Raw genomic sequence first — 15045 nt, 5'->3', positions numbered from 1 at the left:
CCAAAATTCAAAGGATGAGTTTGGATGCATAGAAACTGCTTGTCCAAGCCATCTCTCCTTGTGGCGCCACATTTGTAAAAATCCATGGCAAAAGCTTTGACTTTTTACTAAAAGTTGTAGCTGATTCTTAATAGGTAAATAGTCAAATGAAAGCATATCCTTTCGTGTCTTTTGACACCTTGGACACTTGGAAGAACAAATCAAGCAATCACGTTTCAAGATGCTTTGTCTTCTATTTCCTGAACAAGAACACTTTTCAACATTTCCCACATACAGATCTTCTCTACTAGGCTCAAAAAGCTCTATCTCATGAGGATTATCACGTGTACCTCCACAAATCTTATAGCGTTGAGATTGAATCATTCCAAGTCCATTGTACATTGTAATCAATTGCTCCCAACATGCAGGAATCCTTACTCCATCCAAGGTCCCATCCCATGTCTCAGGCAATTGAACTAATAGCTTACTCAAGCTTGGTTTCAAAGGCTCATTATCTCGTTTTCCAACTCTCTGGCCACCCATATCACCAAACAAAAGTTGAAGCATTTCGTCCTGAGCTGTGATAGATATTCTATGTTTATCCCAAAGAGCTTGTAACTCAATTACTTTCTCAAGTATCTGGATGCATAGTAAAGACTCTATACTTGGATCAACGTCTTCATGCATATCCATATGTTCATCATGTTCTTCCAAGTGCTCAACATTGTTAGCATTATCCTCACAATGTTGATCTGGGTCACTATATGCATGATCTCCATGATCATGAACATCACTTATTATATCATCATTGCATTGTGGTGTTAGTCCTATCTCGAGTCCCAAGTCTCGATATTTCAACCTCAATTGTTGATGAATAGCAAAGGTAGAAGGAACAACATATCTTCCACCATGACAATATAAAATGCAATCGCACCAAACCTGTCTCCTCTCTGTGGGCCCATCTATAGTTTCAGTTAATTGTTCCTCATCTTCGGCCATAGTCAAGTTTGGATTTTGTAAACCAACTCTCCTATGCATATTACCAAGTAAATCTTGGCGGCTATGATGGTAGAAAGTACTTCGACTAACCATCTGCCATCCTTGATTAGTTTTTGAACACTTGTATAAGCATGAGCATCTTCTCATATCACTTGAGGAACTTGCCATCTGTGCCACAAGAATACCATTCAATTAAAACTCTATATAATCTCTTAACAATTTTAGTTTTCAAGCTTACTTTTCCAAGCATGGTTAAACATCTCATCAAACAAGTGATACTTGGAGCTTACTATAATAAACTTATGCTTGAGAACATGAGGCACACATTTGGCATGTACGTGTTAAATATTTATCCACTATATTAAACAATTGCCCTTCATTTCATCAACTATTCCCTATTTGAGTGTAAGAAAATGTGGTGACAAGTCTAATGAATCTATGGATAGGAAGATCGTGTCCCTAGGGCCAAAAAGGCCCATCACAATAGTTATCCTTTCCCAAAGCATGATTAGACATCTCCTCAAACAAGCAAAGGACATGTTCTATAAAAATTTATACAGACACGATATGTACAAGTGGACTAATGCATTGCATCTTACTCTCGCAGTTATCCTTTTTTAAGCATGGCTAGATATCTCCTCAAACCCTACTTGGACAGGAAGATCGTGTCCCTTGGGCCAAAAAGACCCATCACATCACTTGGATACGAAGTAGAAAACGACTTAGGCACTAGTAGGGAAGCACATAAAAAACACTCTAATAGAGGTGGTCCTAGTAGAGGTGTTTCTACAAAAAAGAGTTTAAAAAAAATATCAAGGACACACATGAAAACCTAGCGTAAAGAGTAAACATGAAAACCATAACCCCTGTTTGGATAGGAAGATCGTGTCCCTAGGGCCAAAAAGGCCCATCACAACAGTTATCCTTTCCCAAAACATGGTTAGACATCTCCTCAAACAAGCAAAGGAGATCTCCTCAAACCCTACTTGGATAGGAAGATCGTGTCCCTTGGGCCAAAAAGACCCATCACATCACTTGGATACGAAGTAGAAAACGACTTAGGCACTAGTAGGGAAGCACATAAAAAACACTCTAATAGAGGTGGTCCTAGTAGAGGTGTTTCTACAAAAAAGAGTTTAAAAAAAATATCAAGGACACACATGAAAACCTAGTGTAAAGAGTAAACATGAAAACCATAACCCCTGTTTGGATAGGAAGATCGTGTCCCTAGGGCCATCTGTGCCACAAGAATACCATTCAATTAAAACTTTATATAATCTCTTAACAATTTTAGTTTTCAAGCTTACTTTTCTAAGCATGGTTATACATCTCCTCAAATGAGATTGCAAAATCCTACTTAGATAGAACAAGTGATTAGACATATATTGATGATTAGACATCTCCTCAAACAAGTGATACTGGGAGCTTGCTATAACAAACTTATGCTCAAGAAAACCTAGCGTAAAAAGTAAACAAGAGAACCCTAACCCTATTTGGATAGGAAGATCATGGCCAAAAAGGCCCATCACAACAGTTATCCTTTCCCAAAGCATGGTTAGACATCTCCTCAAACAAGCAAAGGAGATATTACAAAACCCTGCTTGGATAGGAAGATTATGTCCCTAGGGCCAAAAAGACCCATCACAACAGTTATCCTTTCCCAGGCATGGTTAGACATCTCCTTAAACAAGTCATTTTAGGATGATTACTATAGGAAAATCATGAGTATTCCTCATTCCAAAATATCATAGAATTTCATGCAGCATAGAAGAGTTAGTGGTAGCTCCATTTTTACTTTTTTCTTTTGAAGGCATAATCCATTTAAGTAGAGTGCATTAACATACCCTTAAACATGCTAAATAATCATATTATCAAGGTATTCAATGCATCAAGACGAATATCTATTGTGAAATTTTCACAAAATTGAATGGAATCTATGAATACTTATTGGTCCTAGTAGAGGTGTTTGTACAAAAAGGATGGTCCTAGTAGAGGTGTTTCTATAAAAAAGAGTTACAAAAAAAATATCAAGGACATACATTGGTGGGCTCATTTCCCAAGCAAGGACATACATTGATGATTAGACATCTCCTCAAACAAGTGATACCGGGAGCTTGCTACAACAAACTTATGCTCAAGAAAACCTAGCGTAAAAAGTAAATAAGAGAACCCTAAACCCTGTTTGGATAGGAAGATTGTGTCCCTAGGGCCAAAAAGGCCCATCACAACAGTTATCCTTTCCCAAAGCATGGTTAGACATCTCCTCAAACAAGCAAAGGAGATATTACAAAACCCTGCTTGGATAGGAAGATCGTGTCCCTAGGGCCAAAAAGACCCATCACAACAGTTATCCTTTCCTAGGCATGGTTAGACATCTCCTCAAACAAGTCATTTTAGGATGATTACTATAGGAAAATCATGAGTATTCCTCATTCCAAAATATCATAGAATTTCATGCAACATAGAAGAGTTAATGGTAGCTCCATTTTTACTTTTAGATTTTGAAGGCATAATCCATTTAAGTAGAGTGCATTAATATTCCATGAACATACCCTTAAACATGCTAAATAATCATATTATCAACGTTTTCAATGCATCAAGACGAATATCTATTGTGAATTTTTCACAAAATTGAATGGAATCTATGATTAACATAGCACTAATCTCAACATTATTGAAGGTGTTGGTCCTCGAGCTACTTATTGGTCCTAGTAGAGGTGTTTCTACGAAAAAGGAGTTACAAGAAAAATATCAAGGACATACATTGATGGGCTCATTTTCCAAGCAAGGACATACATTGGTGGTTAGACATCTCCTCAAACAAGTGATACTTGGAGCTTGCTATAATAAACTTATGCTCAAGAAAACCTAGCATAAAAAGAAAATAAGAGAACCCTAAACCCTACTTGGATAGGAAGATCGTGTCCCTAGGGCCAAAAAGGCCCATCACAACAGGTATCCTTTCCCAAGCATGGTTAGACATCTCCTCAAACAAGCAAAGGCCCATCACAACAGTTATCCTTTCCCAAGCATGGTTAAACATCTCCTCAAACAAGCAAAGGCCACTAATTAAGAGACATGTAATCTTCAATTTTAAATTCTCTTATGCAACAAAAGTGTACCATTAAAAAAAGTTAAATTCTCTTATGCAACAAAAGTGTAATACTATCTAAGGCTTCTTGGAGATTTCACTTATCAAATGCTTTGCATTTCTATTCTTAGTTGTTTCATAAGATCCATCCCATAACTAAATCTTAAAAAAGGCCAGTATCACTCCATAATTAGCTCTTTAGAAAAAAAACAATTTCAATATCATTGCAAGACATAGAGGAATTTAATTGAATAGATAGTGAACCATGGAAATCTACATGAATTGATGTACAAAAGTGGACCTATTATATACATTAGTATACAATGCATGCAAATGCTCAAGCAAAATAATTGACATAATTATTTTTTTCATATTGCAATTGATGAATTCACATTCTATTATCCTTAGTGTTAGGTAATTCAAAAACTCCCCTATTATTATCCTTAATACCATACCATTAAAACACTTTAGTTAAAAAAACATTAAAAAAACATTTCAAACTATATATTTTTTAATTATCCTTGGTCAAGTTTGGTTATACCCAGCTGGAGCTGGAGGCGTAATGGGCGGTCGAGAGCTGCAGGACGTCAGGAGAGAGCTGGGCCGTCGTTGGGAGGTGTTGGATGTCGGGAGCTAGAGGCCGAGGTGGAGCTTATTGGAGCTGGGCGAATGAGGTGGAGTTGGGCCGCCGTTGGGAGGATCAGGGCGCGAGAGCTTACACGTGCAGGGCGAATGTCGAGAGCACAGCTGGCGCTAGCTGTAATTAGGTGTAATAAACGGGAGTTGGTGGGGCTGCACTGTGCGCTCTGGCTAGGGCTATTGTTGTGAGGAGCCAAGCCTGCTGCATCAGGAGGTCGGGGATGAGAAGGGAGGCGGCCTACTTTGGACAGTTACGAACAGGGGGAGATCGCAGTTGCAGCTGTCTAGTTACTTTCGGGAGGAGATCAGGCGCTCTTGATTGAATGGAGAGAGCGCAGCTGTGATCAGGAACTTGAACAGGCGGCCTGCTTCTGTAGCTGACGACGTAGTACTACGTCTGATCAACACGTACAACGCTTGGGTGATTAATGCGGGCGGGACTAGCTAGCCGATCGAGGCGAAGGCAAAGGCGTCGGAGCTACTGGCCGAGTTCGTACTTACGAGCCGCTTGCTGCTGGCAGGCGGGGCGCCACTTATAACAAGGCCGCCTATTGGGCAATGCTGACTAGCAGCACGCGTTGCGCACACGATTGAATCAGGCCGACAGCTAGCTGGGCGCCAAGCTGATCATCTGCTGAGGAGGGAGCGCGTGCGGGTCACTGATCACAGCGCCGGTGCATAGGCGCTATTGGGCACTACGATATTGATCACGGGAGCTAAGTACTAGGACGTGTGCAGGGCGCCACAAGCTGATCAGGGAGGAGCAGCACAAAGGGTCGATAGGGCACCACAGGTGCAATATGGAGTACAGAGACTGCAGGAGGGCGGGAATATGCATGAGAGCTCAAGGCGGTTCAAGCCAGCTCCAGATCAATAAAAAGAAGAGGAAGAAGAAGAGGAGGAGAATTAATTTGGCGCCAACGTTCCTCTTGCAGGTCAATATTAATGTCATTAAAGTCATTAATGACCTTGCAAATAATAGTAGTGTGACTTGCAAGTAGACTTAGCGATGAAGAGGACTTTAACATGTTTTTATTTATCAATGTGGGGAACCAATGAAAAAAAACCCATGTTAAGGACCCATTTTCATGAAATTTTGTACTAGATAATACTAGATACCCCTAGCTCCATTATTCATAGATTTTTGAAATAAATATTTATATTGTCCATGGTTACATGAGATAATTAATCTAAAGTCACACACACACACGTGTATACAGACATGCAAAAAGAATTTATAAATGTGATGAGTTTTTCCAATGAGGTATTGTAAAAATTTCATAGCCATAAAACTACATTTTTTTTCAATTTAAATGTGCATTCAAAATTTTAATTTATTAAAACTTCCCTTTTAAGTGCTAATGCAGATTAAGATATGCTATCCTAAATTAAGAAACTTGAAATATTGCATAATAAATTTCCATATCCACAAGGACACTCACGACATTTGAGATAAAATATAAAAACCTTTGAGAATGAGGTAGAAGGAAACTTTGTGTTATAGTTGGGGGTTAGATCCAATTGTATCACATTGGGGTAGATGGTTGAAGTAGGGGCCACAAATGTTGGAGGTTTCTCACGGGCCGAGGTCCTCAAGCACTTGTAATTGTGTATGCTCCTTGGGGGTGTGTCTCCCTATTTGTGATGTGATTTGTATGTATGTTGGTATAATCAGAAGACAATCTTCACGGGGTGTATATAGCCATCAAAAAATTTTTACTAGCAGTTGTAGATACTTGCGTATTATGATGAATGATGGATTAGGAAAGTTTCTTAATTACTTTCTTACGAAATCAGTTGATTGAAGGCAAAAGGTCTCTAGTATGAAACATATATATCTTCTTAGCTTCAATTGCTTAGATATTTGGGACTTTCGAAAAATTGTATCCCCCATCCTTGCATAGTTACTATCATGCCTCTAATCAATTGTAGGGGCAGTTCAGTAGATCAACTTGTACATCTGGGTGTGAGAAATAGAAAGCAAGCCATTCAAGCTTATCAATTTCCAAAATGGGGTAGCACCACTTTGGCTATCCTAGCCATGCATCCCTAGGCTACTTGTTGAGGTATCAACTGCTCCTAATGCCTTCGAGGCAACACCATTTACAAAAGGCTTCTTCCTCTCGTTAGTGAAGTTATTTTTGAGCCACATTTTCCCTATCCTTATGATTGAATATACCATTCATAGGGGAAGAGGCCTTTTGAATTCTGTTTCTTTGTATACTTTAAAATCAAAGGCCACTATAATGTCAAATCAGTCCCTTCCTTGGTACTTATGCAAGGTGTCTTTGGGCTTTCTCCTTGCTCTTTTAACACTTGTATGTCTAGTGGATGTTTGTTACCTTCTATGATTGGGCTCTCAAGATCTTAAGAAATTTTCCATAGGCTTCTTATTGCTCTAGTGGGACTTCCATGGCCTACTACATATACTTGTGTCACAAGTATCTACAACACTCCCTAGTCATTATCCATGTCGCCCTTACAAGTAGAAGTTATACCTTGTTCAATTCCATTTCCATAAACAGTAAGCTACATTTAGTTAGATAGAAGATGAAAGGAAATTGAGCTCTACTCAGTCGTGGCAAAATTAGAAAGAACTTAGCTCTAAGAGGAAGTCATATGAAATTTTCAAGAATGATAGGACAATTATGTTTGTAAGATATGTAGGGTATTTATAGCACCAAGCTTTTAGTACTAGTAAGTTATATAGGGTAATGGCCAAATACTGGACCTTAATTAAAAATAAAGAAAAAAAAGCATGCACAATGATGCCTAAGGACACATCCTTTCTCCCTAACGAGAATCGTGTGTAGGAAAGTGAAATAATCTAGTAGGTTTCTATCGCATTGTGTATTCTATTTTTAAGCAAATCATTATGGTCCTCAACCCATTGATGTTTAGAATGTGCCCACTTTTGTGGTTCAAAGTGGATATTTTAGATGGATCGCTCTCATTTAATTTAAGGTTACAGGTACAAAATTTAACAAGAAAAGCAACATCTACCAAATTATGCAACATTTAAAGGTGTAGATACAAGGCATGCTTCAGACTTAACAGAGAGTAGATTCATAAAATAAAATTCAATGCATATTATGATCTTGCATTGAATTTACAAGAACTTGGGATAAGCATGAGGAACACTCCTTCAACAAGCCTCTGGCAAAAAGGCTTCTACATAGCAGGCCTGTGGTAAAAGGGCTACTTGCTCTATGACCTAATCAAGATAGGAAAGTCAACATGTGGCTACCTTATCCAACTTTCTACACTTTGATAGAGCTATCAAAAGACAAACAATTCGGAGCTCAAGTTGCTACTAAGGATGTGGACTATAGCACCCCTAATTTCTAAATATTTTTTCTTGCATTGAACCATCAAGGTTGCACCAATCAAAGCTTGACTACTGATGGTGTCATGTATGCTAACATCCTTGCCTATTGCATGCTTGTGTGCCTTACCAAGTGGACTTTGGTGAGCCAAGGTTCATCATGCCATGTCAAAATTGGAACTTAATTTCTTGATGTGTTTGAGAGATTGGTGCAAAATCATCATTTTGAAAGACTCTTACACTATAATCATGGCAATGTAATATGGGGTATAGAGAGATTTTCTTGGATGCGATTATAATAGTGTATCTAAAATTGATTGCACACATAACGAGTTGGATTGTGCACTTGTAGGTGATTGTAGATCACACTACACGAGTGATTCAAAGCACTACACCATTGATTTCCCAACCTTTGTTTGCCAAACAATGGCATAGTAGGATAGTGCAAGGGATTAGTTACCTAAGTTTTCTTTTGCGTACAAAGTCAATAATTTGACAATATCCATAATTACTCTTAAGATTATGATGTGGTATACTGTAATAGAGAGTGGTGGTGATATATGTGGTATACTATCTCTTGCTTATTTAGTGTAATGAGGTAGTATATATGTGCAATGTATAACTTTTGAAGTTAGTGGGTCATAATGGCTAGACAATCTAAGCATTCATAACTTGGTCAAGTGCAAATATGAAAATGAGGTGAGGATCAAATAATTGCAACTAAAACACATAAGGGTATTTCTCATATTTATACTTAGAGGGGATTGATCTACATAAATATGGCTTCTTTAAACATAAATTTGTTGGAATATTTGTATGCTTAAGATTTTCCATATTAGCATAAGATATCCCATAACTTATGTAAGGATAGCTAGAGTTGCTTCTTGCAATCTTATTAGGCAAGATTGTTTGCATGAGTTACAATGCTCTTCTACATGGTACTTACATGGCATTTCCAAAATTTAAAAAGAATACCATGTGCTCATTCGTGCTTTCGAAATATTAGGTATAATATAGTAAATAGTTGCCTTGGTAAGGAAAAGTTCTTTTTATAAGCACTTGGCCTCCTAGATAAGGTCATATAGAATGGATATTGCATGCTAGATGCCTTTACTTTCAACTCTATACTTCATAGCCTTTGAGAGAGAGAGAGAGAGAGAGAGAGAGAGAGAGAGAGAGAGAGAGAGAGAGAGAGAGAGAGAGAGAGAGAGAGAGAGAGAGAGAGAGAGAGAGAGAGAGAGAGAGAGATTATAATTCTGGCAATGATAGGTTATCTTCATAGTTGAAGACGAGTGTTCCATAGTTAGATAGCTTAATATCCCATTTTTAAAATATTTTCTTTGACTCAAGTTATGTATATAAAGAGCTCATCTCATTGACGTTTCAATATATGGAGAAAGGTGGAGGGAGAGAGAGTTTTTCTTATTAAGATAATTCATCGTATGATAGAATAGACTCAATGTGTGTGCGCGCGCGTGCATTTGTGTGTGTGTGTGTATAAAATAGTTTAAAAAACATTATTGAAACGTAGCTTGAAATCTAAGATGCAATTTCTAAGACATATATTTTAATATGTGGTTTAAAATATGAGGTCATGAAAGACTGCTTAAAGTTATAAAAGTATGATATTACACACATGGTTTATTCTAATAGCTTTTGTACGATTTAGTGAAATTATTGTAAAAAGAATGCACTACATATATGGTGTCTTCTAACTTTTGTGCGATTAGTGTTACAATCATTTTATTGTGTTAGCCATAAAACCCAAAAATGATGTTTGTGTGTGAACCCTCTAGCACTAGTTGTGCCTAGTATTATCATTACGGGCTTAGGTGTGTGGGTATGGGTGTGTTATTTAGGTATACATGTATTTGTATTTTGAAATTGTACTTAATATAAAGATATATACACATGTGCATGTATGTCCATAATATGTTTGGATACATATGTGTATGTATGTGGATCGTTTGTATAGACATGTATGAGTGGCATTGTATGGATGTGTATGCATGTACCTGTAAACATGCACATATACATGTGTATACATGCATGTGTAATCAAGTATACAAGCAAGGTTATGTTAGTAAAATAATCCATTGCCTAGTTGAAGATACAACCATAACCAATGTAGCAAGTTCATAATCTTTTTTATTTACCAAATGTTATAGGAAAATAATTTTCTAGTCAAAGGGCAAGATAAGTTTCTAGTCAAAGGACATCAATTTACTAGTTATATCTAGGAAAATCCTATATTCTTAATTGACTAGAAAGATTGTATGCAATTTGCTAGTTACAGAATAGTAATTTACTAGTTATAGGCAGTGAAACATGAAATTTCCTAGTTATCTTGGTATTGTTACTAGTTTTACAACAAGTTACTATATAATGTTACTAGGTAGGGCTCCAAGTTTCTAGATAGTAACTAGAAAAAGGGACTTACTAGTTAGAAGAACCTCATGACGCCGAAAATCTCTAGTTATAACTAGGAAATGTTGCATCCTTACTAGTTTGGTTGAGGTTCTTACTAGTTATAATATGAATTTTCTATATAGGAAGTGATTTAGAGTTCCTTGTGAACCCTTCTACTCAAGCAAGCAAACCTTTGGGACATAATGAGCAGCACAACCCCCAAACCTGCTGTACCCAATGATGCTGATTGGCTCGCTAAAGACCTGCAAGCCCAATCTGAACTGATGTTGCACCTTGGTGACCGCCAAGTTCAGATCGTCCGGCTTTGCCAATCTTCTCCTGCGATCTGGGCATTCTTCCGTTCAACCTATCATCACGAGGACCTGATTACCCGTGTCACGGTACTCAAAAAGCTCCTCATTCTTGTCCTCTCTGAACAGTAAGACACCTCCTAAGTTCCTTGATGACTGGCGCACATTACTAGATAATGCACTTTTGTACGGCCTTCAATTGGATGATAGTCTCCAAGCCATGCTTCTCCTAGCCGCATTACCGTCCTCCTGGCGACCCTTCATCACTACCCAGGCTGAACAGTAGTAGGTCTAACAGTTGAAACCTTGATCGCTCATATTCTACAAGAGGACGCAATGCGCGGTAGTTCAAATTCAACAGCCATACCCTCTTCACAATATGTGCAGTGTCAATCGACCTTCAGACGGCGGCCCTTTCGCCGCTTCAAGAATACAAGGAGTGCAGCAAATAACCCCACTGCTGCTAAAATTTGCAGCCATTGTGGTCGCCAAGGCCACCTTGTGCATGAATGCCGCACTAAACGACGAGATCAACAATGGAATGACCGTCGTCCCAGATCACAACTTCAGCATACTGAAGTACCAGCACTCAGCCAATACAGTATGGAGTCTCTGCAACTCTTTCATTCTATGATTAACTCTGCGGGGTTTCTTGACACTTCTACAGATACACTAGCAAAATGGCTTCTTGATACTAGTGCAACATATCATATGACACCAAATTCTTATTGGCTACATGATTACAAAACCCTCACCCGCCATGCATAAGTCTGCCTTGGGGATAATCACTGCCTTCATGCCATAGGGCTAGGGCATCTTCATGTTACCTTACCTAGTGGGGCTACAATCATCATTCGTGATATCTACCACATCCCAGGTCTCCAATGCAACATACTGTCAGTTCTGCAGCCACATCCATAGGCTCTTCTATCGAATTCTTTCATGACTTCTGCGTCATTCACTTTACACTAACTAACGGCCAGCTTGAAATCCTTTAGCTTCCTCAAAAGAATTGGCTATACCTTATCAAGCTTACACCATCACGAAATAATGTTGTTATAGCCTCGACCTCGACCATCACACTATATTTAACCAAAGCAATGTCTACGCTGATGTGGCATTATAGACTAGGACACATAAATGGTCACACACTCCATTGCATGGCAAAGCATGGACTATGCTCAGGCTTACCTCCAAACCTTTCCTCTATAGACCTATGTGAAGGTTGTCTCATGGGAAAAGCCACTCACAAAGTCTTTCAACGATCTCAGTCTCGCTCTTCTCAACTGAACCAATTGGTCCATAGTGATTTATGTGGGCCCATGGAGTCAACCTCCCTTACAGGGTCAGTTTATTTTCTTACTTTCATTGATGATTTCAGCAAAATGGTATTTCTGAGAGAAAGAATCGTACACTAGTTTCTGCTGCTCGAGCTATGCTTCTCACTACGGGCCTCTCCAAACCATACTAGGAGGAAGCAATTGCTACTACTGGCTACCTACAAAATCGGATCCCACATGCCATTGATCCTCAGTTCACCCCATACTACCATTGGTTTGGCAAGATTCCTACATTGGAGCACCTTCGTGTCTTTGGATGCTCAGCCTATCCAGTACAGGCTGCTTCACTAAGGCATAAGCTTGATGCTACAACCACTAAGATGGTGTTTGTTGGCTATGGGGATCGGCTGGGAGTGAAGGCCTACAGGTTGTATGACCCTTAGCATAAGAAATTTCACTTTGCCCGCTCTGTTTATTTTGATGAATCTTCACTGATTAGTCCTCAGTAGGCTCTCCTCCCTAGCTTACCCATCCAACAAAACCTTTTGACTCAGCAGAGCCTTCAACTTCAAATGTCCCACACATAGAATGGGAGGAAGAGGATGTTCTCAGACATATGCCTCTGCCCGCTCAACCTTAGGCCCCTCCCATTCAGCAGAGCTACCCTCTTCTCCAACACCCATTGGCACTCCTATACCACCGAGTGCTCCTCCTTGGTCACTAGGGGGGAAAACCAAAACCTATCTATTTCCTAATAACCCAAACCCACTGCTTGTTGCACCTACAACTGAGTCATCTTCTCCAGCACACACCACTCCATCTAGCTCAGCTCCTCCATCTTCCACTACTTCCACCAACCCATATGTGCCTGTGGAACCCATTCATCAACCCTCACCACCCTCTCGACCTTCCAAGTCTTCGAAGGTAAGATCTCTCAAAGAGATCTATGAGAACAGCCACCACTCCATGCTAGTGGATCCTTCCACCACAACCACGCCAATTATTGGCGAATGCATTAATGGAGCATCTTTTCCCGATGTAGCTACAGCTGATGCCCTTTATCTTCAAGTGCTCCAGGCTTTCTCAGGTGATCTTGACAGCCTACTGCTGGTCGCTAAAACGATTGATGAAATCTCCTTAGAAGAGGCACTATCTGGTCCTGAAGCTTCCTCATGGTGGCAAGCCATGGAGTCTGAATATCAATCCCTTATGGATAATGGCACCTCGCAGTTGGTTCCAGCTCCTCCCAATCGAAAGTTGGTGTCGTGCAAATGGCTCCTCCGCAAGAAACTCCATGCTGATGGTAGCATCTCTCACTACAAAGCCCGACTTGTGGCATGCGGCTTCACTCAAATACTAGGCATGGACTACTCTGAAACCTATTCTCCTGTACTTCGTATCACATCTTTTCGGGTTTTGATTGCCATCGCAGCCCTCTTCGGCTTCCTTCTACATCAAATGGATGTCCGCACGGCCTTCTTAAATGGCAATTTACAGGAAGAGATCTACATGTCACAACCAGATGGAGGTTATACATCACTTGAGCATCTCGATTATGGTTGCAGGCTTCTCAAGGCCCTCTATGGGCTAAAACAATCTCCTAGGCAATGGTATCTTCGCTTCCATTAGTGCATGATTTCCCTATGTTATGTTCGTTTTCAATATGATGCTAATGTCTACAGCCATCATACTACTAATGTGTTGCTCTTCCTAGCCATTTATGTGGATGATATACTTATCCTCTCCAACACTCAGTTCGCTATTGACTCAGCAAAAGGTGAACTTCATGCTTCTTTCTCCATGACTGATATGGGCACCCTTCATTATTGCCTTGGGATTCAGGTGCTTCAAGATCCTTCAAAAGGTCTTATTCGAATCAGCCAACAAACTTACATCCAATCTCTCTTAAAGAAATTCAACATGTCTTCCTACAAAGGAGTGGAGACTCCTCTCCCCACCTCCCTGAAGCTCAAGCAACTTGATGCAAACTTAACCGTCCCTGATGAGCTCCAGTCTTTTCCATATGCTAACATCCTTGGGGGCATCCGCTATTTGGTAAGTTGTACACGACTTGACATTTTCTTTGCTACTAATCTTCTCTCTCGCTATATGAAAGCACCAGGTTTGATTCACATTCAACACTTGAAGCGACTGATGCGCTACTTGCAGCACACTAATGACTATGGTATTTGTTTCTATGCAGCCCACCCTTTGCCATCGCCCTTCCTCGTCGGATACTCTGATGTAGATTGGGGAGGTGATCTAGAGACGTTGCAATTCACATCAGGATATGTCTATCTTTTAGTTGGAGGCTCAATTTCATGGCAAAGTAAGAAATAAGACCGAGTAACTCTTTCTTTAGCAGAAGCTGAATATGTGGCTATGACACTTGCATTGAAAGAGGGAATCTGGCTCAAAAACTTTCTGATGGAAACCACCCTCTTTACAAATCAACCTCTCCTACTTTTATGTGACAACATGTCATCCATCATGCTTGCAAGCAATCTCAAACACTCTGAAAAAACCAAACACATAGCAATGAAGGTTCAGTTCATCAAGGCATTAATTCAAGATGGCAGCATAGAGCTCACCCATGTTCGTACAGATCAGCAGTTTGGCAGATTTCCTTACCAAGTCTATTCCTAAAGCCAAACATCTAGAGAGCTATCAGAAACTTGGTTTAAAACCCTCTGTAATCTGAATTATCAACTTACTAGGGGGGTGTGTGGCGCAATAGTAACTTAATAAATTCAGTGGTAACTTTAGATCTTCTAGAACCTTCTTCTGGATGTTGTAACTGCTCAGCATGGCCTCTTGTTTTCCTACTTGTAGTTGCCTCTTGGCAAGCTTAATTTACAACTGATTCTTGCCTATCACGTCTGGTGTACACTACTGTCTCTCTGTATTTGTGTTAGTGTGCATGTTGTCTCAAAAGATCTCACCTCAGAATCGAGCTTTATCTTCAGCTGCCAACTACGTCGAGAGCTACAAGTGCATGAGGGCGTCCCTGGA

General features: G+C 39.7%; 1 protein-coding gene across 1 annotated transcript; it reads left to right on the top strand.

The window, feature by feature from the left end:
- The first annotated feature begins 10607 nt into the window (after positions 1 to 10607).
- On the top strand, positions 10608 to 14797 carry LOC148034379 (uncharacterized). Its single transcript, XM_087679327.1, has 3 exons — positions 10608 to 11354; positions 13876 to 14088; positions 14237 to 14797. Exons 1-3 carry the CDS (start codon positions 11133 to 11135, stop codon positions 14279 to 14281), a joined length of 480 nt encoding a protein of 159 aa, XP_087535453.1. The 5' UTR covers positions 10608 to 11132; the 3' UTR covers positions 14282 to 14797.
- The last annotated feature ends 248 nt before the right edge of the window (positions 14798 to 15045 follow it).

This window comes from Lygodium microphyllum, chromosome 6, assembly GCF_053477565.2.
Source record: "Lygodium microphyllum isolate KBCC chromosome 6, Lygodium_microphyllum_v1.1.10, whole genome shotgun sequence".
Classification (NCBI taxonomy): Eukaryota; Viridiplantae; Streptophyta; class Polypodiopsida; order Schizaeales; family Lygodiaceae; genus Lygodium; species Lygodium microphyllum.
This window is presented reverse-complemented; position numbering and strand designations above follow the sequence as displayed.